Source organism: Salvelinus fontinalis, chromosome 27 (genome assembly GCF_029448725.1).
Source record: "Salvelinus fontinalis isolate EN_2023a chromosome 27, ASM2944872v1, whole genome shotgun sequence".
Classification (NCBI taxonomy): Eukaryota; Metazoa; Chordata; class Actinopteri; order Salmoniformes; family Salmonidae; genus Salvelinus; species Salvelinus fontinalis.
The window spans coordinates 18,785,521-18,811,937 of NC_074691.1; the positions used below are offsets into that span (position 1 = coordinate 18,785,521).

At 40.1% G+C, this 26,417-nt stretch overlaps 2 protein-coding genes across 2 annotated transcripts in view; both read right to left on the reverse strand.

Annotated features, from left to right (window-relative positions):
• Positions 1-912: 912 nt before the first annotated feature.
• LOC129825226 (adenosine 5'-monophosphoramidase HINT3-like) lies at positions 913-4,995 on the reverse strand. The gene is made up of 5 exons (XM_055885137.1): positions 3,111-4,995; positions 2,687-2,804; positions 2,023-2,092; positions 1,756-1,882; positions 913-1,640 (listed from the first exon to the last, which is right to left on the reverse strand). The coding sequence occupies exons 1-5, from the start codon at positions 3,237-3,239 to the stop codon at positions 1,593-1,595; spliced, it is 492 nt and encodes a 163-aa protein (XP_055741112.1). The 5' UTR covers positions 3,240-4,995; the 3' UTR covers positions 913-1,592.
• Positions 4,996-8,641: 3,646 nt separating this feature from the next.
• LOC129825227 (adenosine 5'-monophosphoramidase HINT3-like) overlaps positions 8,642-26,417 on the reverse strand; it is a 29,287-nt gene continuing 11,511 nt past the window's right edge. The window contains exons 2-6 of the mRNA XM_055885138.1: positions 21,101-25,712; positions 10,109-10,226; positions 9,933-10,002; positions 9,665-9,791; positions 8,642-8,999 (exon numbers count right to left, since the gene is read on the reverse strand). Coding sequence (XP_055741113.1) covers positions 8,907-8,999; positions 9,665-9,791; positions 9,933-10,002; positions 10,109-10,226; positions 21,101-21,169 — 477 coding nt within the window. The 5' untranslated portion in view covers positions 21,170-25,712 and the 3' untranslated portion in view covers positions 8,642-8,906. The remainder of the gene's footprint in view (positions 9,000-9,664; positions 9,792-9,932; positions 10,003-10,108; positions 10,227-21,100; positions 25,713-26,417) is intronic.

A 26,417-nucleotide genomic window follows, 5' to 3' on the forward strand; every position in this document is an offset into this window, starting at 1 on the left:
TAAGTGTGGAAATAAGTATAGCTGTAACGAACGTCGTCTGGAGAAGGAGAAGAGGACCAAGGTGCAGCATGGTAAGTATTAATAAATAGGTTTCTTTAATAAATATGAACACTGACAAACGACCAGTTCTGAAAGGTGACGACAAACACTAAACAGAAAATAACCACCCACAAACACAGGTGGGAACAGGCTACCTAAGTATGGTTCTCAATCAGAGACAACGATAGACAGCTGCCTCTGATTGGGAACCACACCAGGCCAAACACATAGAAATACAAAACAAGGACAACATAGAACACCAGACATAGAATGCCCACCCAAACTCACGCCCTGACCAACCAAAATAGAGACATAAAAAGGATCTCTACGGTCAGGGCGTGACAATAGCAAGTTATAATTATAATGGCTTAGCAGATCCTAAAAAAAGACGATACATTTTGACACAACTAAAAGAGAAATAATATAATATCTATTGTTTACAGGAAACTCTTTCTACAAATATAGATGAGGTTGGGTGGAAAAAGGACTGGGAGGGAGAAATAGAAACTCAAAAGGGGTGATGGAAAAGGATAGAACTAGGTGAAGCTGGGCCGATATCCTGCTCATTTTCTAAATAGATGAAACATCTGATCTCAATACATTTCTGTTGCGAACACAGTGCACTAAGTTTTATAAACTTGACTTTTTTTAAATTAAGTGGTTTATAAGAAGTGCAAGACCGAATTGAGTTTGTGCACACGCGCACTTCAGAGGGGTTCCTTCTGACATCTACAAGGCCATTCTTTGGTAATCATAGGGCTTTGACGCCCCCATGTGGCCAAAATAATTGGAGTCGACGCACAAGGACGGCAGACACTGGTTTACTTACCGTGTACATGATAATGAAAAAAAGTCAGAGCAAAATGCCTAGGATTAGCGTGTTATATAATTCGTCTTTATTATCAAAACTATTGCTCATCATTAGACTGTCTGTCTGCAATGATACCCACATTGGTAATAATATGTAACAAGGCATAGAAATAACCCCAAAGTAAAATCTAGCACAACATACCTACTAGTGCAGGGATAGGCAACAAGATGTTTTCTCCACCTAGAAAAACAATCACGCTTAAAAACGATCAAATCTGAGCACAAAAGGCCCTTTAATGTTATATTTCCTTTGCTGCTCTCTGAGAGAAACAGTGTTGTTCCACATTAAAGAGTGAGTTTGTGTCAGATGGCCACACACTTATTTCTCTTAAATTTGGTGCACAAATTTGTTTACATCCCTGTTAGTGAGCATTTCTCCTTTGCCAAGATAATTTTATTTCCTTATATGAACCATAACTCTGTTGCACGATACATTTATTTTTGTTCAGTTCATTTTAAAATAACAATAATTTCATACCTTGAATTACATTGAGACACGATCACATCATTTATATTTTGCAGAATTCCTGGTGATTTTACTGTCTTTTTTAACCAAAAACAAACACATCTTTTTGCGGGCCAGTCCTTCAGATTAGTGCATGTGAAGTATAGGGAGGAAATGCAGTCAGCCATGTAAGAGTTGTGGCCCAGTCCTGTCGTTTCCTGCTAAACCAGGTGTGTTCTTATTTGACCTGGTTCTGGGTCCTTAACTGCTGGAGCACTTTGTCTACCTACAAGAGAGCACAGACAAATGATTTCACACACAAGAGATCTGAATATTGTAAACATGACACAAACATGTAGGACCACCCATAGTGAAATGGTATCGGTTGCTGCTCCACTCACAGTGATGAACCAATAGGATTGTGGCCCATAGTGCCTGAGCGACCTGATGCTCATCTGACTGGCAGGAGCAATGACGTGGAGATGGAGGTGAGGGACAGAGGAGAAGGGGGGCATGTGGAACCCCATCCTATGGAAGACAAAAACAAGGGAACAAGTTAGGATCCTCAATAATTGCAACACAGATGGGCCTGTACTCTAATGTATTATTAGGGCTAAGGTCATGTGATCTGTCTCAATGACATGGCTAATCATAATGTAGACCTTTACCTTATGTCATCCAGGTCAGTCACCTTTTTCTTCTGCAATACACTCCTTCCCATCTCCTCCATCTTCTCCACTGCAAAAAGTAAAGAGCCTATCAATACTCTCCAATCAGACACCATGTGATTATGTACACAACATTTCAGAGGATAATGTATGGGCTAGGCCTGTCTATTTCCAATTAATTTGTGCTTCTCTATTTGTATTTTATACATAATTTTTTGTCAATTTTTAAACATACAAAAATGACAACAGTATAATAAGTAGAAAACATTTAATACAAATATAAAACTAATGAAAGTGTCCAAGACAGGAAGCTACAATTTGACAGATAGCATGACTCCTTATACATACAATCAATCAAATGTATTTATAAAGCCCTTTTTACATCAGCCAATGTCACAGTGCTATACAGAAACCCAGCCTACAATCCCAAACAGCAAGCAATGCAGATGTAGTAGCACAGTGGCTAGGGAAAACCTAGAGAGGCACCAGGCTCTGAGGGGTGGCCAGTCCTCTTCTGGCTATCCCGGGTTGAGATTATAACAGTACATGGCCAAGATGTTCAAGCGTTCACAGATGACCAACAGAGTCAAGTAGTAGTAATAATACTCAGTGGTTGTAGAGGGTGCAACAGGTCAGCACCCCAGAAGTAAATACTTTACCTTACCCAAAGGTATGTGCTCCTTCCGGAGTGATTTGCAGTTCCCGACGTGTGTCCTAGGTACAACCAGGTAATGATGCCGTGCCCCGGGTTTCAGGTCACGAAAGCAGACCAGTTCATCATCCTTACGCATTTGAGAATGATAAACACTTGGCTTCTTATATTGGCATGATGTAAGATACACAATATTTGTAGCTAGTAGTAGTAGCCTACTACCGAGCGCATTTTATGCCGCGTTTACGTGCTAGTTGAAACTAGGAAACTCTGAAATGTTCGACTTGCTAACCGGTTTAACGCAGCACGTGTATAACTAAAGTAAATAAATTGGACATTTGGGATTCCTAGTTCCAGCTAGCACTTGAACGCAGCATTAGACTTTCACCTCATTAGCTAGCTATATTGTTCGATTCTGTCAAATGACGAAACTTACAAAAAGCTGCATTTCTGTGTCCGACCCCGACTGTTCCTTGGCAATATTACAGAAACAGCAAGTTTTGTCATTCTCGTTTGGAGATGTGGTGTCCTTTGCTTCATTGTCAGTGCTTTCATAAGTTGCCATTTCACTGTGATGGGTCGTTCCCGACCTAGCTGCTCTTTTTCTTTTTTATTATTGAACGTCGAGAATCGAATCGCATGAGTGAAAATGCCGTTCATTAAATGCCGTTCATTAGCTTCCCTACAAGTACTACAGTTTTTTTTTTGTCTCAAAACAACGATTACCTGCAGATACGTTACAAAATAATTGTCTAACGAGGGTGAATCCTCACTGCAGAAACAAGAAAGCGTGTCATTCTGGTCCACGCTCATTTTTGCAGTGTGTTTAAAGAAAATTCATTTTTGTAGGTGAATAATTTATCCAGGTAAAAATGTATTTAAACGTGCATTTCACGATCTGACATAAAGGTAGCTAATTCCTGCGATTTGCAATTTTCCCTTGGTTCTAGATCGAGTTTTAAAGTATTTTGAACAAGGATCCAGTTGGGAGCTCACCGAAATGACTCAGAATGCCCCTCACTACCGTGCCAAAGATTTGTATAGATTGAACAATGTTATATCTGTGACTGTACAGCTGAGATATGACTTGCTAAAACACCAGCCTCTCTACTTCCTCGTCGTGTAGTCACGTGGGTCGCGCGTCAGCAAGGCTAGAGCGAAGCCAGAGATGTTTGAAAAAGATGGGATAAGAGTCCCAGCACGAAATGTATAGAGAAACTTAACGCTTCGCCCTGTATACTGTCGACCAATCGCGTTCACGTTATCATGCTGCGTAATGTGGTTGCTTAGCTTTTCGTAACGAAATCCATTCTGTAAATCAGGGTATAAGTCGAGAAACCTGCCTATTTTCCTTGAAAGTACGCACTGTCACGATTTGAAATCTATACGATATAACAGAGGACAAGTTCGTTATCTCAACTTCTGGAAAATGTGTAATGTTGAGCTTCTTGTTTACGTAATTCATGCTCATGTTGGCTTTTTGTGTTAGCGCCCAATTGACTCCCATAGACTCCCTAAAGGAGAGAGCGCCTTGTCTGAGTGTAACCAGAATGCACAGCGCGGCCCATCGACAATGGACGGATACAGTGGGCGTTAATGCGATTGTTTCTATGGCGAAGAGTTTCCCATCTCCTAAAAGTATCTCTTGCAAAGCCGCCTACAGTCAGAAGAATTTGCTAGTGTATTTTCAACAAGTGGATGTAACTTGAGTGGGTGTGGTGTACAGTACACACAGAACTTGGGTTTGCACTAGAAAACACACCCACAAAGTCAGATCCCACAAAGTCAAAATTGGCTACAAACATTTTATTTTTGAGTAGTTTTAAGGTTAGCAGTGTGGTTCAACATGCACTATATATAAATTGCTCTGCCATTTCCCGGTTGCAAAAATTCTAATAGTTTGCCAAATTAGTAGATAATCATTGTACCATCTATACCACTGTGAAATATTTTCCATAAGCAAAAATATTGTATTTTCAGCTGTTTGAAGCTGGTGTACAAAACCAAAAGTTAAAGATGCAAAAACGTCAAAGAAATAGCGAACATAGAACAGAAAGTCCGTCTGGTGGGTCGGCCAGATAGGTATGTCCTGCCGTCCAGCCAGATAGGTCCGGTCGACCGGACAGATAGCTAGGTCATTTCAAAAAGAGTCATCACTAGTGTTCACTAGATTAGTGTCGTAGGTGCAACAGTGCGTGATTACTGATTAAAACCCTATTATGTTGATGTATGCCTTACGACTGTAACAGGAACACACATAACCTTTTGAAAGGTAAATCGTCTTTATTGCAACCGGACTATACACTGACTTTAGAAGAGATAACGGGACCTGTCACGCTGCGTGATGAGGGGGGGGGGGGGGGGGGGGGGCAACCCAGACAGGAAGACCACATCAGCGACTCAACCCACTCAAGTGGCTCTAACCGTAACATTCATCCTAACCCTGTAGAAATAGCATTCGACCTTTTTGGGACTAACAAAAAGTCCCCAGTTGGTCCAATTTTTGTTAAACACGTCCACACACACAGGTTAGTGCTTTCAGATACATACCCTCTAACAGAGCACATCGGGAAACACACACTCTGCTCCCTTTACCTCACGCAAAGACACACAACTCCTTACCTCACAGTTCCATGTCTATAAATGTTATTCTTCTATACTGAACATGTGTTGGATGTAAGGGACTATATCCAGCGTCTCTATGGAGAATGAAGATTCTACACACAGAGAGTCAAAGGTAAAGTCAGTTTAGTTAATCACACATTACACATTGTCCCTCTCTAGAAAAACATAGGGAAATATGTAATTATACTCTAGTGTATAGAGAGCAATACCATGCAAGGCAGGGAAGGGCAGCAGTGTTGTGCCTGCCTATATGTGTAGTGTCACTGTCAACACCGCCAGCTTCAATCGCACCCAGTGGTGCAGGTGTAGTGGTAGCCATGCATATGCCCACCTACAGCTCTACAGATATAGAGTATACTCACATTTACTCACTAATTACCAATGAGCGTAATTTAATGATTTAATAAGAGAACAATCAATTTTAATTTATTTAATCTCTGCCATTATTAAGTGGAGGGAAGGACCAGCTAAATCTAGCTACCTACACCATAGACAATTGCTGATAATTAATACTCACCTGATGGCAGAGAGAGGGTGATGGTCAACTTGGTATGTCAAGCCGTGTTAGCTGGAGCTGGCTAGCCTTGAACGATTATTGGACAGTGTACACACAGACGCACACACAGACACACACACACTTGTTTGATATGATAGCTATCTAGCTTTAGCTAGATGCTTCGTGGGTTTTAATGTAAGCTCCCTGTCTTGTCTGTCAGTAAAGCTACCAAGCATTGAAGGAAGGCAGCTAGCTAACTAACGTTACTTGTTGTTGGCCCATATTATAACTAACCTGGCGAAAGCTAGCTAGCTGGAGCGATAGTCAGGTAAGGAAGTTAGAGCCTTCAGTAAGCGAAATGTAAATATCGCTCTATATCGGTCAGCTACATTGGGGATCCAGCGTCAATGTCCTGCTCAAGGGCACGTTGACAGATCTACCACCAGGCCAAAAAACGTGAACCCGAACCCTCCCAAGATCCCCCCACAGTTCCCCAATAGCTGTCCCTCAATCATTCGAGACCCCTCCCAGCCCCCCACCAAGAAGGAAAAATATATATATAATTAATCCCATTCCCCACCCCCAAGAACCCCCAATGCACCAACAACCAAGAGAATGAACTAAAGAGAAAAAAGAAAAGACAGATGAAAACAGCAAACAATGCAAAAAAAAGAAAGAAAAAAAGAATACATTTAAAACAAAGGACATCAAGGACAACTAAAATCATAACAGCAATGCCAACTGTATATGTTTGTGTGCATGTCTGGCACTATTACATGTATGTGTGTGTTCTTGTATGTGTTTATTTGAATGAGAGTGTTTGTACATGCATGTGTACAAGCACCTGCACGGCATCAGCCTCAGACAAACTGGCATTAGTTGTGAAAACACTGCCCCTCTGTGTCACTCAAACATACTTTTTATGATGCTTTATTTTTTAAACGTTTTTCTTTGACCATCATTCTATTTCCCGCACAGCAACTCCACTCCCACTTGTCTCCAATTCCACATCCCAATCCTCAGCTTCCCTTAGCCCATCCCATCTATCTCTGCTGGCCACCCACTTCGGGTTTCTAACTCAACACATATCTTTCAACTATGCTGTGATGGTTAACGTACAATTTCAATCTATCTAATCGAATGTAATCCACAGATTGTGAGTTGAAGAAAAATACTTTTACTAAGAGTATTAGTATATTAGCAATTGATGGACCCGGTCTCTCCAGATATCCTAACAGTACTATTTCTAGGGTCAATTTTAGATCCATGCTATGCATTTTCAGCCATTCCTGAACCTGAGACCAGAAACAGGCTACCTGAGGGCAATAACAAAATAAATGGTCTATTGATTATCTATCCCCTGTCCTCCACTCGTTACCTGTATTAATGGCACCTGTTTGAACTTGTTATCAGTATAAAAGACACCTGTCCACAACCTCAAACAGTCACTCCAAACTCCACTATGGCCAAGACCAAAGAGATGTCAAAGGACACCAGAAACAAAATCGTAGACCTGCACCAGGCTGGGAAGACTGAATCTGCAATAGGTAAGCAGCTTGTTTTGAAGAAATCAACTGGGGGAGCAATTATTAGGAAATGGAAGACATACAAGACCACTGATAATCTCCCTCGATCTGGGGCTCCACAATTTTTATTTTTTCAATTTTTCTTTAACAGCACCCCTTTTGATTTGAACAAAAACTTCCATACATATTTGCCCATTATAGAAGTGCTCAGAAAGTTACTTTTTGGACCTGAATGCCAAAACATTCAAGAGATAAAGGTGTTCAAAGTTGACCTATTTTGCCTACTCCACCTTACCATGAGACATCCATGTCTTCATCACTGGAGAAGATAAACAGCTGAGATTGATATGTGAAAGCTTACAAATGGGGTTGTCAAACTATTTAATAAATTGATCAAGTATGAGCACCTTTATCTCCTGAATGTTTGGCATTCAGATCCAAAAAGTCACTTTCTGACCATTTCTTCCATGGGCAAACATGTATGTAAAGATTTGTTTAAATCAAAAGAGATGCTGTCAAAGTGATTGAATTCGAATGGGTTTACTCCAATGTTAGCTAGTTACTGGCTAGCTAGGATGGAACAAAAGGGGGGATGGGTCCTTTAAAACTCAGACGCAGTTGAACTTGTCATGTTAACACATCTGTCAGTGCTGCTGCAAAATGCAACAGTAGAGACATGCCAAATGGGAGTTGTATATACATTTTTTTTATATTTGATTTATGAACAGTCTGGCAGTAAATATATTTTTAATGATATTGTCCAAAATTAACTAGCTAGCTAGCATTGATTAAACAAAAAGCATTTTGTATATATTGATGCTGTTACATTAACCAAACAAAAGGCTATTTTATATGGAAATCAGGATGACTGTCCGGGACCTTTAAGCTACCTGGTATTTTGTCAACCTGTGTAGATAAACTGGGTTGGTGCAGTCAACTCTAGTGGCCCTATCCTTAAAGGTCTAATGCCGCTGTTTTTATCTCAATATCAAATCAGTTAAGTACCTTACTGTGATTGTTTTCCATTATTATTTTATTTTTCTAGTACTGTCTGGGAGTGTTCTGATCGGAAAGGGGAAAACTGAATATTAGCTATTATTGGCAGAGAGGTTTGGAACTCTTTTTCTTATTGGTCTATTATCTAATTTGCCTGGTGGTGCCACGAGGCAGGCCAAAAATGCATCTCACCAAAACAGGCTGATATTTTAGGGGGTCTTTTCAAACAGCTCTTACACTAAAATGGCATTATCATAATTTTCACAATTACACAGTATTATTCCAACCTCAGTGTGGAAATATAGAAAACACAGGAAAATCCAATTTGACTGCACTGAGCCTTTAACTTGTATAAACACAGTATTTATTATGAAGTGAACTGATCAGGTTTATTAATTATTTAGTGAACTTCAGAGTAAAAAAATAAATGGAGCAGATGTCTTAATATACAAATGTATTGATATTCTTTTATACTATGTTTTCATAATTGTGAGTTTAAGACCTTAAATAACTAAATGTATCCATTAAAAAAGGTTTTAGCCCTTTTCGCTAAATTCTCCCATCTCTGACCCCGCAGACAGGCTGCACCTCATTCAGAGAGCCCTCTCCCACTGATGCATGTAAGCATCAGATAATGATCTGGGTCCACTCCACTGACCAGGGTCCTGCGCAATAAATCCTCCTGCAGGAAATGTACATTTTACACTAATTGAAGACACATTATGTATGTGTACCTGTATATGAAAGTGTGTTCTGCAACTATACTGAACAAAAATATAAACACAACATGTGTTGGTCCCATATTTCATGAGCTGAAATAAAAGATCCCAGAAATGTTCCATTGGCACAAAAAGCTTGTTAATTTCTCTATCATAAGCCTCCTCCAATGTTGTTTTAGAGAATTTGGCAGTACGTCCAACCAGCCTCACAACCGCAAACCACTTGTAACCACTCCAACCCAGTACCTCCACATCTAGCTTTGTTACTTGCGGGATCGTCTGAGATCTGACACCCAGACAGCTAATGAAACTGAGGAGTATTTCTGTCTGTAATAATGCACTTTTGTTGGGAAAGACTTGTTCTGATTGGCTGGGCCTGGTTCCCCAGTGGGTGAGCCTATGCACTGCCAGGGCCACCCATGGCTGCGCCCCTGCTCAGTCATGTGAAATCCATTGATTAGTGCCTAATGAATTTATTTTAATTGACTGATTTCCTTATATGAACTGTAACTCAGTAAAATTATTGAAATTGTTGCATGTTGCGTCTATATTTGTTCAGTATATACTGTATGTCACTGTGTGTATATCCTACTGTATCTGCTCTGAGTGTGTCAAAATTTGCACTCACTGTGGCGAACCTCCATGTGCCTGGTGTGAACTTGTGTGCCATGTCATCAGTGATCTCACTTGTCGGGGCGAGGACATGGAGGTGGAGGTGAGGTACAGAGATATATGGAGGTCTGTGGAACCCCATCCTGTAGAAGGACAGACAAGATCACTGAACCTACCAGACCAGCGACATACAAGCATGAACATACATGTTAACGTCATCGGTCTCTCTCTTTCACACTCACACACACACACACACACACGTGCAAACACAGGATACTTTATACCTGATGTCATTTGGATTGGTAATGCCATTTTCCTGCAACACAGCCCTCCCCATCTCAGCCATCCTCTCAACTGCCACAAACAAATAAATAATCAATTAACATTCAACTGTGTATATGTATATCAAAAATGAACAGTATTTCATGTAACATTAGTTATTGGATTAATCATTCCTCACCTAGCTTTACGTGCTCCTGAAAGAGAGAAAAGCAGCTCACTATATGTTTTTTTGGCACAACCAGGTAGTGATGTGGGGCAGCGGGGTTACTGTCCCGAAAGCAGACAAGTTCAGAATCCTGTAAAGATTAACAAAAGAAATGGAGACCTTCAATGGAGTATAGAATGTGTTACCACTAAACACTGTTCTACATTTTGGGTCAGGTTTTCCGTTAGCCGGTAATAGCTTTAGCCCCTCCCCCAAAAATAAAAAGCCAATAAATAAAATTGGTGCCGGTGAATTGTCAGCGAGAAGGAAAAAAAATCCCAATGCAAAATAATGCTTTATTGCCTCTTCATTGATGTAAATACCAGTCAATATAAATGCATTTGACCGGTCATGCTTATTGGTCTACAGGTTAATTTGCATAATTTTGGGGAAATAAATTGGGGCGTGTGTATTTTTATTAGTCGTTATGCATCTTATTTATCACACGCGCACAGCATACAGATAGAGCCTACTTTGAGCAGAAAATCTGCCAGACAGCACAAGAGCTGCTGCTATATCTCCTCAAAAAGCTTATTTGTTGCTTCTGGATTGAAACATATTGCTTTAAAAGACTAATCATTGCGCAACAATTCTAAATGCAATTGTGTATTAAAAACAGTCTTGATGGCCACGATTAAAAATAACTTTTTATTTCTCAAAATGGTAATTGAAGCGCACTTCCCATTCGCCAAGTGCACAGGCAACGGTAGTAAGGCATCAGTGCATCACACACCACTTTGCAATGAACGGGAGGCAGTATGCATTTATAAAACATATAGGCCTACGTAACTGTTGAAATCTGAACATTTTACATCAATCAATCAAGTTTATTTTATATAGCCCTTCGTACATCAGCTAATATCTCGAAGTGCTGTACAGAAACCCAGCCTAAAACCCCAAACAGCAAGCAATGCAGGTGTAGAAGCACGGTGGCTAGGAAAAACTCCCTAGAAAGGCCAAAACCTAGGAAGAAACCTAGAGAGGAACCAGGCTATGAGGGGTGGCCAGTCCTCTTCTGGCTGTGCCGGGTGGAGATTATAACAGAACATGGCCAAGATGTTCAAAATGTTCATAAATGACAAGCATGGTCAAATAATAATCAGGAATAAATGTCAGTTGGCTTTTCAAAGCCGATAATTAAGAGTTGAAAACAGCAGGTCTGGGACAGGTAGGGGTTCCATAACCGCAGGCAGAACAGTTGAAACTGGGACAGCAGCAAGGCCAGGTGGACTGGGGACAGCAAGGAGTCATCATGCCCGGTAGTCCTGACGTATGGTCCTAGGGCTCAGATCCTCCGAGAGAGAGAGAAAGAAAAAGAGAAGGAGAGAATTAGAGAGAGTATACTTAAATTCACACAGGACACTGGATAAGACAGGAGAAGTACTCCAGATATAACCAACTGGCCCTAGCCCCCAGACACAAACTACTGCAGCATAAATACTGGAGGCTGAGACAGGAGGGGTCAGGAGACACTGTGGCCCCATCCGATGATACCCCCGGACAGGGCCAAACAGGAAGGATATAACCCAACCCACTTTGCCAAAGCACAGCCCCCGCACCACTAGAGGGATATCTTCAACCACCAACTTACAATTCTGAGACAAGGCAGAGTATAGCCCACAAAGATCTCCACCACAGCACAAACCAAGGGGGGGGCGCCAACCCAGACAGGAAGATCACGTCAGTAACTCAACCCACTCAAGTGACGCACCCCTCCTAGGGACGGCATGAAAGAGCACCAGTAAGCCAGTGACTCAGCCCCTGTAATAGGGTTAGAGGTAGAGAATCCCAGTGGAGGGGAACCGGCCAGGCAGAGATAGCAAGGGCGGTTCGTTGCTCAAGAGCCTTTCCGTTCACCTTCACACTCCTGGGCCAGACTACACTCAATCATATGACCTACTGAAGAGATAAGTCTTCAGTAAAGACTTAAAAGGTTGAGACCGAGTCTACGTCTCTCACATTGGTAGGCAGACCAGTCCATAAAAATGGAGATCTATAGGAGAAAGCCCTGCCTCCAGCTGTTTGCTTAGAAATTCTAGGGACAATTAGGAGGCCTGCGTCTTGTGACCGTAGCGTACGTGTTGGTATGTACGGCAGGACCAACTCGGAAAGATAGGTAGGAGCAAGCCCATGTAACGCTTTATAGGTTAACAGTAAAACCTTGAAATCAGCCCTTGCCTTAACAGGAAGCCAGTGTAGGGAAGCTAGCACTGGAGTAATATGATCAAATTTCTTGGTTCTAGTCAGGATTCTAGCAGCCGTATTTAGCACTAACTGAAGTTTATTTAGTGCTTTATCCTGGTAGCTGGAAAGTAGAGCATTGCAGTAGTTGTCAAGCAGCTGTCTATGACACTCATTTACATAAGCTGTCCTATCCATAAGTACAACCGACCCACCCTTGTCAGCAGGACGAATAAGGACTGAGGTATCGGATTGTAAATCAAGCAAAGCTTGTTTTTCATCCTTATGTAAATTGTGAAAAGATTTGGACTCCTGTTTGTTCTTAAGGAGTTGCGCAACATCTTTTTCAACAAGTCTACAATATGTCTCGATAGAGTGATTGCGATTGGTTGGAGGTATAAAATAACTCTTGCTTCTAAAAGGAGTCGGAGTATGTGCAAGTGAGCAACATACTGGTTCAATAGAAATGTCAGGATTAGGGGAGCTAATTTGTAGGCTTGTGTGGTCTTAAGTGAGTCTATGATCGTATGCTATCCATTTGTATTTATTGTATGTTGCTCTTTCTATGCCATTTTAATATGAGAAATTAACCAATGATATTAGGCCACTCTTGGCCATGATTACAGACACCTGTGTGTCTTGACACAACTAGAAACATTAGCAGAATATATTTTTAATGTGACAAATTACAGGGTAGTCTACTCTGGGCCTATTAAAAGGGGAAACGCAAATAGAATATGACATCCATCTAATCTGGAGGAGGAAAATATTGTCCAAAAACAAATAAAAGTGGCACAAAAGACAATCAATATGCACACTCAACGGGGATATGGCAGATGTTCTCCGCGGGTGCCAATACGATAGGCAAATTTTTGCTCAATTAAATTGACATTTTTTATAATTAAAGGACAGATTGGAGTCTTTTCATTGTCTTCTAGCTACAGCAATAGCCTTTTCGCTTTCCAAATGTTTTTCCCGTGATTGTATTTTTAAATATTGAGATGAGTCTGGCTGGGTCTCTCTGCTTTTCACTGACAGTCACAACTCAACAATAATATATTTGGTATTTGCAGTGCGCTTTGCACAAATTGCCCCTTCCGACTGTAGGAGCAATCCGATTTTAAAACAATCGACAGTAAAAAAGAAGAAGCTGATGATCATCATTACTACAAATCATTCTTTCTGGTGTATTAGCCTATTTTGAATGATTGTATTTATTTCTGTATAGACTAGATGTCAATCGATTTATCGGCATGGACAAATAATTAGGGCCGATTTCAAGTTTTCATAACAATCGGTAAACGCCATTTTTGGACGCCGATTACATTGCATTCCATGATGAAACTGCGTGGCAGGCTGACCACCTATTACACGAGTGCAGCAAGGAGCCATGGTAAGTTGATAGCTAGCATTAAACTTATCTTATAAAAAACAATCAATCTTCACATAATCACTAGTTAACCTAGTAATATCATAAACCATGTGTAGTTAACTAGCTTGTCCTGCATTGCATATAATCAATGCGGTGCCTGTAAATTTATCATCAAATCACAGCCTACTTCGCCAAATGGGGGATGATTTAACAAAAGCACATTCGCGAAAAAAAGCACAATCGCTGCACGAATGTACCTAACCATAAACATCAATGCCTTTCTTAAACTTCTTCTGGCTGCAAGCCCGAGGCCGCCCACAATATGACAACAGCCAGCTCAAGTGCAGGGCGCGAAATTCAAAATATATATTTTTTAAATATTTAACTTTCACACATTAACAAGTCCAATACAGCAAATGAAAGGTACACATCTTGTGAATCCAGCCAACATGTCCGATTTTTAAAATGTTTTACAGCAAAAACAGCACGTATATTTATGTTAGCTCACCACCAAATACAAAAAGGACAGACATTTTTCACAGCACAGGTAGCATGCACAAAGCCAACCTAACTAACCAAGAACCAACCAAACTAACCAAGAAAAAACTTCATCAGATGACAGTCTTATAACATGTTATACAATAAATCTATGTTTTGTTCGAAAAATGTGCATATTTCAGGTATAAATCATAGTTTACATTGCAGCTACAATCAGAAATGGCACCGAAAGCAGCCAGAATAATTACAGACACCAACGTCAAATACCTAATTACTTATCATAAAACATTTCTGAAAAAATACATAGTGTACAGCAAATGAAAGACAGGCATCTTGTGATTCCAGCCAATATTTCCGATTTATTAAGTGTTTTACAGCAAAAACACAATATAGCGTTATATTAGCTTACCACAATAGCCAGAAACACAAGCCATTTCCCAGTAGCGATCGTAACAAACCAGTAAAAGATATAATTTTTGACTAACCTTGATATTCTTCATCAGATGACAGTCCGATGAAGATGACAGACATCAGGTTATACATACACTTATGTTTTGTTCGAAAATGTGCATATTTAGAGCTGAAATCAGTGGTTATACATTGTGCTATCGTAGCTACTTTTTCCCACAACGTCCGGATATTTTTCTGACACTTTTTCTGACACATATTCTGACCAAATAGCTATTCATAAACATAACTAAAAAATACATGTTGTATAGGAAGTGATAGATCCATTAGTTATTAATGAAATCGCCGTGTTAGAATTCTAAAAATAACTTCATTACAACATACAGCTTCGGTATAGCTAGAGTACCCAAAAGCTGGGCCCCGACGACTAGTTCACATGTACGACAGATATATGAAATAGCATCATAAAATGTTTCCTACTTTTGCTGATCTTTCATCAGAATGTTGGACAAGGGGTCCTTTCTCAAGAACAATCGTTGTTTGGATTTAGAACGGCCTCTTTCCCTCTCGATTTAGCAAGCACACTAGCTCCCGAAAAAAATTCAATAATCTGATTAAACTATATTGAAAAAACATACTTTACCATGATATGGTCACATGTATCAAATAAAATCAAAGCCGGAGATATTAGTCGTCCATAACGGCAGATTATCAGAAGGCAAATCCAGGTTCCTTCTCGCGCCTTCCTGAAAACAGGAAATGGGTGACACGTCATTCCAAGAGCTTGTATTCCACTTCAGACCAAGATAAACACTCAATTTCTTCTCTCACCGCCTCTTGACATCCAGGGGAAGGTGTATGAAGTGCATGTATACTAATACGTATCATGCCCATTTATAGGCAGGAACTAGAACAGAGCCTCGATTTCAGACTTTCCACTTCCTGGTCAGGAAGTTTGTGCCAAATGAGTTCTGTTTTACTCACAGATATAATTCAAACGGTTTTAGAAACTAGAGAGTGTTTTCTATCCAATAGTAATAATAATATGCATATTGTACGAGCAAGAATTGAGTACGAGGCCGTTTGAAATGGGCACCTTTTATCTGGCTACTCAATACTGCCCCTGCAGCCCAAACAGGTTAAAATCAATACACAGAAGTATATTTTTTTAAACTTGCATATTTAGTTAAAAGAAATTCATGTTAGCAGGCAATATCAACTAGGGAAATCGTGCCACTTCTCTTGCGTTCATTGCACGCAAAGTCAGGGTATATGCAACAGTTTGGGCCGCCTGGCTCATTGCGAACTAATTTGCCAGAATTTTATATAATTATGACATAACATTGAAGGTTGTGCAATCTAACAGCAATATTTACACTTAGGGTTGCCACCCGTTCGATAAAATACGGAACGGTTAAGTATTTCACAAAGAATAAACGTTTTGTTTTCTAAATGATCGTTTCCAGATCAACAAAATTAATGACCAAAGGCTCGTATTTCTGTGTTTATTATATTATAATTAAGTCTATGATTTGATATTTGATAGAGCAGTCTGACTGAGCGGTGGTAGGCGGCAACAGGCTCGTAAGCATTCTTTCAAACTTTACTGTGTTTGCCAGCAGCTCTTAGCAATGCTTGATTCTTAGCAAGCGCTGGTTATGACTTCAAGCCTATCAACTCCTGAGATTAAGCTGGCAATACTAAAGTGCCTATTAGAACATCCAATAGTCAAAAGGTATATGAAATACAAATGGCATACAGAGAAAGAGTCGACGCGTCATAATTCCTATAATAACTACAACCTAAAACTTCTTACCTGGGAATATTGAACCACCAGCTTTCATATGTTCTCATGTTCGGAGCAAGGAACTTAAACGTTAGCTTTTTTAATGGCACATATTGCACTTTTACTTTCTTCTCCAACACTGTGTTTTTGCATTATTTAAACCAAATTGAGCATGTTTCATTATTTATTTGAGACTAAATAGATTTTATTTTGGTATTATATTAAAATAAAAGTGTTCATTGTTCATTCAGTATTGTTGTAATTGTCATTACTAAAAAAAAATATATATATATATACAGTTGAAGTCGGAAGTTTACATTCACTGAGGTTGAAGACATTAAAACTCATTTTTCAACCACTCCACAAATGTCTTGTTAACAAACTATAGTTTTGGCAAGTCGGGTAAGACATCTACTTTGTGCATGACACAAGTCATTTTTCTAACAATTGTTTACAGACAGATTATTTCACTTATAATTCACTGTATCACAATTACAGTGGGTCAGAAGTTTACATATACTAAGTTGACTGTGCCTTTAAACAGCTTGGAAAATTCCAGAAAATTATTTCATGGCTTTAGAAGCTTCTGATAGGCTAATTGACATAATTTGAGTCAATTGGAGGTGTACATGTGGATTTATTTCAAGGCCTACCTTCAAACTCAGTTCCTCTTTCCTTGACATCGTGGGAAAATCAAAAGAAATCAGCCAAGACCTCAGAAAAATGATTGTAGACCTCCACAAGTCTGGTTCCTCCTTGGGAGTAATTTCCAAATGGCTGAATGTACCACGTTTATCTGTACAAACAATAGTACTCAAGTATAAACACCATGGGACCACGCAGCCGTCATACCACTCAGGAAGGAGAAGCGTTCTGTCTCCTAGAGATGAACGTATTTTGGTACGAAAAGTGCAAATCAATCCCAGAACAACAGCATAGGACCTTGTGAAAATGCTGGAGGAAACAGGTACAAAAGTATCTATATCCACACTAAAAACGAGTCCTATGTCGACATAACCTGAAAGGCCGCTCAGCAAGGAAGAAGCCACTGCTCCAAAACCGCCATAAAAGCCAGACTACGGTTTGCAACTGCACATGGGGACAAAGATTGTACTTTTTGGAGAAATGTCCTCTGGTCTGATGAAACAAAAATAGAACTGTTTGGCCATAATGACCATCCTTATCTTCAGAGGAAAAAGGGGAATGCTTGCAAGCCAAAGAACACCATCCCAACCGTGAAGCACGGGGGTGGCAGCATCATGTTGTGGAGATGCTTTGCTGCAGGAGGGACTGGTGCACTTCACAAAATAGATGGCATCATGAGGGTGGAAAATTATATGGATATATTGAAGCAACATCTCAAGACATCAGTCAGGGAGTTAAAGCTTGATCGCAAATGGGTCTTCCAAATGGACAATGAACCCAAGCATACTTCCAAAGCTGTGGCAAAATGGCTTAAGGACAACAAAGTCAAGGTATTGGAGTGGCCATCACAAAGCCCTGACCTCAATCCCATAGAAAATTTGTGGGCAAAACTGAAAAAGCGTGTGCGAGCAAGGAGGCCTTGTTGTGGTAATTTCCCGTATTACTAAATGATCAGAGTTTACAAACCACACACAAGTCAGAGTTATATTTTAAACTCCATCTTTAATTATATGAGCTTCACCATAGCCCTTTTGACTCTCAGATCAATTCAGTGTCTATAAATTAATTCTCTGAGAGTCCTTACAAAACAATTCTTAGTATCTTTTATAGAAAGATACACCCCTCTCAACACACATGACGAATAACAGATCTTAGGAACATTACAAATAACCTTTTACTTGAATGAGGAGTATCCCATCCAGATAGCATTAGCTACAAATTATCATTCAGTTTGGTCTCTTTAGACGAGATTCTAATCTCGTTCTTGGTACCACTTAGGACCAAAACATTACCTCATCCAATGGCATATATCAATTGTCAATTCTAGATACTCCCATCTCAAATACACCCCCTCTTCTCCCCACCCTGGAGAAGCTCACTAAGGGGATTGAACCTCTAGGTCATATACTATCTCAAGATTCATCAACACATCAGAGGGGTAATACAATGATTCCAGACACTGCCATACTCCTCCCCCCAATGGGAAAAGAAGGGAGTGACTAGCGTACAAACATAGTGGAGCCCTTCTCCCTTTCTGATTATCTGCATATTATGAAAGTAAATAAATCATCTTATTTATCTATGTTACCTAACTAATTCAGATTCAGCTACGACAGCCTACAAACCTGACTCAGTTACACCAGCTCTGTCAGGAGGAATAGGCCAAAATTCACCCAACTTATTGTGGGAAGCTTGTGGAAGGCTACCTGAAATGTTTGACCCAAGTTAAACAATTTAAAGGCAATGCTACCAAATACAAATTGAGTGTATGTAAACTTCTGACCCACTGGGAATGTGATGAAAGAAATAAAAGCTGAATAAATCATTCTCTCCACTATTATTCTGACATTTCACATTCTTAAAATAACATGGTGATCCTAACTGAACTGAGATAGGGAATTTTTACTAGGATTAAATGTCAGGAATTGTGAAGAACTGAGTTAAATGTATTTGGCTAAGGTGTATTTAAACTTCCGACTTCAACTGATAAATAAATATATATAAATAAATAGGTCGATTAATTGGAATCGGCTATTTTTGGTCCTCCAATAATCGGTACCGACGTTGAAAAATCATAGTCGGTCGACCTCTAGTATAGACAGGAGTAAGCTATTTAGGCTATATCATTTTGGCAATTTAATTCAATTTCCTTCAGGGGAAAGCTTCCCCTAGCCTTATGGACGCGCCGCCTATGTATTCTAACATCTTCAAATTGCTCATCGGAATTCGGTAAGAATGACGCATGCTGTTGCATCAGAGTTGCATGTTCTGTTAAGATAAATTACCATAAACTAAATGTGATTTCTGCCATTCTGAGCACCGTGGGTGTAACGGTTTCTCTCCTCCTCTTCGTCTGAAGAGGAGGAGTAGGGATCAGACAAATGCAGCGGGTTGTGAAGACATGATGAATATTTATTATTTAACAGAACGACGAAACACGAAAACTCTTTAACAAACTACAAAACAAATAAACGACGTAGACTGACCTAAAACATGAGAACTTATAAATACACGAAGAACGCACGAACAGGTACAGACTACATACCAACGCTACAGTCCCGTGTGGTACGAACATACATACAGACACGGAAGACAATCACCCACAAACAAACAGTGAGAACAGCCTACCTTAAGATGGTTCGCAATCAGAGGAAACGTCAAACACCTGCCTCTAATTGAGAACCATATCAGGCAACACATTAAACCCAACATAGAAACACAACACATAGAATGCCCACACAGCTCACGTCCTGACCAAAAAACAAAGGATTAACACAATAACTAGGGTCAGAACGTGACAGTGGGCCACATTTTCCGAACGGTCACTCTGATACTGACCAACATCACACGTGCACTAGCACTCAGTGCGCACAGGGTTCAGTGACGATGTCATCATGTCATCCAAAAACATGGCAGACCTAGCCCCACAGTGGAGGTGTCATAATACCCAAAAAACATAGCGGTCAGACAGAAAAACGGTTCCAATAGTTTTTTCCAGCATTTTAAAATGAGGTCTGTGTTTCGTGTAGGCTTACCTTAGCACAATGTTTTGATAACCATGTAAATCTCTCTTGAACAAGGTGACTTTTATCAATATATTCTGCTCCATTTACTCTGAATCGAAAATGCTAATTACCATCAAAGTAGACATCATCAATCAATCAAATGTATTTATAAAGCCCTTCTTACATCAGCTGATGTCAAAGTGATGTACAGAAACCCAGCCTAAAACCCCAAACAGCAAGCAACGCAGGTGTAGAAGCACAGTGGCTAGGAAAAACTCCCTAGATCTATCATGTAAAACAAATCCCTACGAGCTCCTACATCTTCTCTAGCTGACACCTTTGCTAACAGGTAGTGTCAATTAAAAACTTGCACAAGACAGTTCACAGAATTGTCCATTTAAAGAAATGTAGCCATTTTATTTATTACTATGGTTTAGCTAGCGTTAGATAGTTAATCAATCGATTCTTACCTTTACCTCGATTTGGCAGTATCATCTAGATCATCATGGCATTTGTAGGTCTTTATGATAGCCACATTAGCAGCTAATTAGCGTTTCATTTTGGGGGGTGAATACAGGTGAATATATTGATAAAAGCCACCTTGTCCTGGAGAGATTTACACGGTTATCAAAACGTCATGCCAGGGTAAACCTAAACAAAACACAGACCTTATTTTAAGTGTTTCTAAAATCCCCTATGGGAAAAATGAATGGTGGAGAAACAATGGGAACCATTTCCTTGTTTGACCCCTAAGTGTTATTCGTATTATGACTCCTACTGTGGTACTCTGTTGGATGTATATAAAATGTTAATATCTTCGGCTGTGTGTGATGAAAAATGATTATTTTAATAATTAAATTGTTTTGTGCACAAATGACTAGTGTGTCTTATTAAGAATTTTCACATCTCTATGTGGACGTTTATGGAAATTGTCTTTCTGGGGGGGGAGTCAGATAACTACAGTACCAAAGCAAAAAAGTAGCAGCAGCCGAAACAGGGTTCGGGACTAGAAACACTGACTTGACCGTGAAATGCTTGCTTACGAGCCTATCCCCATGATTTATTATTACCTGTTTAACAATTTCTGTGTCCTTGTCTTGGTTTTTAGCAATCATACAGAACATGCAGGTGTCTTCCATGTCGCTGGATAAATTACTTTGTGCGTCGCGCTGTTCTCAATTTAGCCGGTCCGGCTCCCGAGATCTATTTCCTGATGGCAGCCGTTTTCGATTTACCGCTTCTGTAACGCGTATGTCACAGATAGATCAACGAGATAGATATTTTACCAAGCATCCGCGTGGCGTTTCCGTTCACTACCAAATTTAGCATTGAGAGGAAGCCCAGTGGCCAGCAGTGGGAGAAGATGGAAGGAGATTGATTTTGGACGACATTCTGCAAATTTTCTCATCGATGAAACATTTGATCTCAATACAGTTTTCTGTTCCCAAAACTAAAATCTGTTAACAGAGTGGACAAAGTTTTGGAGACTTTGACAAAATATTTTAAAAATCAAATTGTTTAGGAGTGAAAAGGCGAATTAAGTTATTCTACACGTGCACTTCACGGAAATATGGAGATGAATGCTCGAACAGGCAAATAGGATCTCGCTAGCTCGTGCTTGACTCTGCCCACACCCTTACTTGTTCTGCACACTATGACTCATTTGTTCGCGTTGGAAACGAAAGGATGCGGTCTATCTTGGTTTAGTTATACAAATCTGTGGATATGTTGAGATGACGTAGTAGCTCTAATGGTCCGTCTGCGTTGTATAGCTCCCATATATCATGGTGATACTGTAGTGTATACAGTTGCGCTTTCAAGACAACTTAGAACTCGGCGGAAAAAAACGAGATCTGTGATCGTATACTCATACTAACGTACATTGAGTATTTAGTATGCTTATTGGTCACAGTATGTATATAGTTAGTATGCCAAAACTTCCCGGATGTCGTATTACATTAGCCAAAATACGGGCTGCATTCCAAACACTTAAAAGACACACCCTCTCCCCTCAGCTCTCAAATGAAGTTCTGATGACGTGTCATGACGTCTGACGAGTTGACACTTGCAGGCGAGGGACGAAACCTAGCTTACTAGTTAATCAGATATTCATATCACTACACTGTATTTGTCTTCTTATTTTTATCAGGTTATGCAACGTTTTGAATTTAATGCACTAAATACTGTATCTCTAAATGCCAGGGGTTTACGGAACATAACTAAAAGAAAAAGCTATTTTTTTTAATTTTGTAAACACTAATGCAGATTTCATTCTACTCAAAGACTCACTCCTGCAATTCAGATTCTAGTTTTTGGAAATCACAATAGGGAAATACTGTTTATTATAGTCACGGTCTAACCACTCAGCTGGTAATATAATATTGCTTCATAAGTTTAGAGGTGATATTTCAGAGTCTTGTATATCCAAAGATGGGAGAAGGGTTATATTGATCTCAAAACTAGATAATGCTTGTTTTATTATATGCAATGTCTATGGGTACAACACTTACACCTCAAATTAGACTTTATTTTTGGATCTTGCTGATACTGAGCTGAAAAACAAGTATGGCTCATAATAGCTGGAGACTTTAATGAAACACCTGATAACTCTTTAGATAGATGTCCAACTAGAATAGCTCAAAGATCTCAGAATAGTGACATCACATAATTTTGCAGTAAACTGACAGTGATCAATACATGGAGATCCAGAATTGATCTTTCTCATTTCTCCCCCACTTTTACAGTATGTACAATAAGTAAATCATAAACATGCTCCTTTGACTGATCATAAAATTATAATATTGAAGTTAGAATGTGCTGAAAATCCAATGGCATTCGAGGATACTGGAAACGTAATAATTCACTCCTAAATTATCTAGTCTTTAACAAGAGCACAAATAACTTGAACATACACTTGTTTAACTCAAATGATTTAGAACCAAAGCATGAAAGTAACTGGGAAATATTTAAATTCAAGGTAAGATCTTTCGCCATTACACGCAGTAAGGAACTAAAGAAGCAGAAATGTTTGAAAGAAGATGAGCTTATGAATAAATTGAATGTTCTTTTAGAAAAGGATACCCTTTCAGCCGAGGAAGAAACAGATTTGTATACATTTCGAATAGAACTAGATCAAATGTACATTGATTTAGTTAAAGGGGCCTTTATTAGATCTAGAGCAAAATGGGTTGAGGGTGAGAAAACACAAGCATTTTTTTTGCTCTTGTAAAAAGGAACTAAGAGAGCTAACGTTAGTTAGCTAATTAATCTGATAGCCATCATACAGTAGGAGTATATTAATAATGATATACTGTATTTAATATAAGTAGACATACCCTCATCATTTACTGTAGCACATATAAAGCACCCACAAGCTACAGGTGGCTGAAACACAATCATTGCGGGATGAACGAGTGACGAATTCCCGGCCAAGGGTGGTCCATTTAAAAATCATTCCTTCCTCCCTCGCCCCTTGCCCTGCAAGTGTATACTCGTCAAACGTCATGATACATCATCAGAAGTGTCCACTTAATTTGAGGGCTGAAAGCGATAGGGTGTGTCTTTTAAGTGTTTGGACCGTGGACACACCCTCGTCCATTTACCCTCACCTTATGACCTTGAGGGAATCCCTGCGGCCAAGCAATGGAAGTTTGCAAAGTAAGCCCCTCAGCCCTCGTTTTTAATGGAGTTTGCGAGTGTACAATTATGTTCACTTCAGGGCCTGAAACGCACCATAATTCAATTCACGATGATTACATAATCCGCTAAATAAAGTCAGCCAAAACTTAACCTCAAAATCAATATGGAGTCAAGAGGCTTAAGTAAAAACAAATGTAAATAAGTTAGAAATTATGCTACTAATGCACAAACATTTCGTAAAAGTATTGATGTTTTTGTTTGGTTAGCTTTTGGAAATTGTAGAAATAAAATAAAACAAATTAATTCAAAGTTCCAGCTAGGCAGGCTAACGTTAGTTAGCTAATTCATTTTATAGCTATCATACAGTAGGCGTATATTAATAATGATATACTGTATTTAATATAAGTAGACATGCAATCATAATTGACTGTAGCGCATATAAAGCACCCACAAGCTACCAGTGGCTGAAATAACTATCATTGCGGGAGGAACAAGTGACGAATTTCCGGGCAAGGGCGGTCCATTTAAAATTAATTCCTTCCTCCCTCGCCCCTTGCCCTGCAAGTGTAAACACGTCAGACATCATGATACGTCATCAGAAGTGTCCACTTAATTTGAGGGCTAAGGGGAGAGGGTGTGTCTTTTAAGCGTTTGGAATGCAGGCTTTGTCTTGGTCACAGAAGAATGCCCTCAATGCTGATCCCAGACAATCTTTTTCTGGGAAGCCCAAATAGGACATCAGCTGCAATAATTTGATGACCATTTTTCTTCAAAACAATAATGCAAATAATTAATTATACAAATTATTAGGGATACAGGAAATGGACATTTGCAAGGGTATTAGTTAAACCCTTTTGCTCTTTGGGAAACAGGTCATTTACGCTGTAGTTTCTTTGTTAATCTATCTGTAATTGGTAGAATCCACTAAGCAGATGATTGGTCCACCTAGCTTTACCAGAGCCCTGTTATCCAGCGTGATGTGGATCTAGACATGCCTTCATGGCAACCGTAGAGGCCTGGGTGGCAAAGCCACCCACAAAATGTTGTATTGCCACATAACATTACTATTGTTTGGCAAGGCAATGATAGAATAACTGTAACAGGCATTTCTTTACTTTTACTATTTTCTAGATTGTAGAATAATAGTGAAGACATCAAAACTATGAAATAACACATGGAATCATGTAGTAACCAAAAAAGTGTAAAACAAATCAAAATATATTTTATATTTGAGATTCTTCAGATTCTAGTATCTGCAGAGCTATACTCATGTCAAAATTATAGGTTGAGTTCACAACTAACCATAACAGTTTACCCGTAACTAAGGCAGGAAATGTACATTTATTGAAATATTGTGACTAACCAAATTATTGTTCTTATTTTTTATCTTATAGGAAGAATTGCAGCATGTTGTTCACCTCGAACACTCACAGAATCCGCCCCTGCAGATACGCTGTAGCTCCGCATGGCTGTCCCCTGCTTATGTACAGCCTTCCACAGCTGTATGGGGCCAGGGATCAAATCAAGTTTATTTTATATAGCCCTTCGTACATCAGCTAATATCTCGAAGTGCTGTACAGAAACCCAGCCTAAAACCCCAAACAGCAAGCAATGCAGGTGTAGAAGCACGGCGGCTAGGAAAAACTCCCTAGAAAGGCCAAAACCTAGGAAGAAGCCTCGAGAGGAACCAGGCTTTGAGGGGTGGCCAGTCCTCTTCTGGCTGTGCCGGGTGGAGATTATAACAGAACATGGCCAAGATGTTCAAATGTTCATAAATGACCAGCATGGTCAAATAATAATCAGGAGTAAATGTCAGTTGGCTTTTCATAGCCGATCATTAGGAGTATCTCTACCGCTCCTGCGGTCTCTAGAGAGTTGAAAACAGCAGGTCTGGGACAGGTAGCACGTCCGGTGGACAGGTCAGGGTTCCATAGCCGCAGGCAGAACAGTTGAAACTGGAACAGCAGCAAGGCCAGGTGGACTGGGGACAGCAAGGAGTCATCATGCCCGGTAGTCCTGACGCATGGTCCTAGGGCTCAGGTCCTCCGAGAGAGAGAAAGAAGGAGAGAATTAGAGAGAGCATACTTAAATTCACACAGGACACCGGATAAGACAGGTGAAGTACTCCAGATATAACCAAATAACCCTAGCCCCCCAACACATAAATTACTGCAGCATAAATATTGGAGGCTGAGACAGGAGGGGTCAGGAGACACTGTGGCCCCATCCGATGATACCCCCGGACAGGGCCAAACAGGAAGGATATAACTCCACCCACTTTGCCAAAGCACAGCCCCCACACCACTAGAGGGATATCTTCAACCACCAACTTACCATCCTGAGACAAGGCCGAGTATAGCCCACAAAGACCTCCACCACAGCACAAACCAAGGGGGGGTGCCAACCCAGACAGGAAGATCACGTCAGTAACTCAACCCACTCAAGTGACGCACCCCTCCTAGGGACGGCATGAAAGAGCACCAGTAAGCCAGTGACCCAGCCCCTGTAATAGGGTTAGAGGCAGAGAATCCCAGTGGAGAGAGGGGAACCGGCCAGGCAGAGACAGCAAGGGTGGTTCGTTGCTCCAGAGCCTTTCCGTTCACCTTCACACACCTGGGCCAGAAGAGATAAGTCTTCAGTAAAGACTTAAAGGTTGAGACCGAGTCTGTGTCTCTCACATGGGTAGGCAGACTATTCCATAAAAATGGAGATCTATAGGAGAAAGCCCTGCCTCCAGCTGTTTGCTTA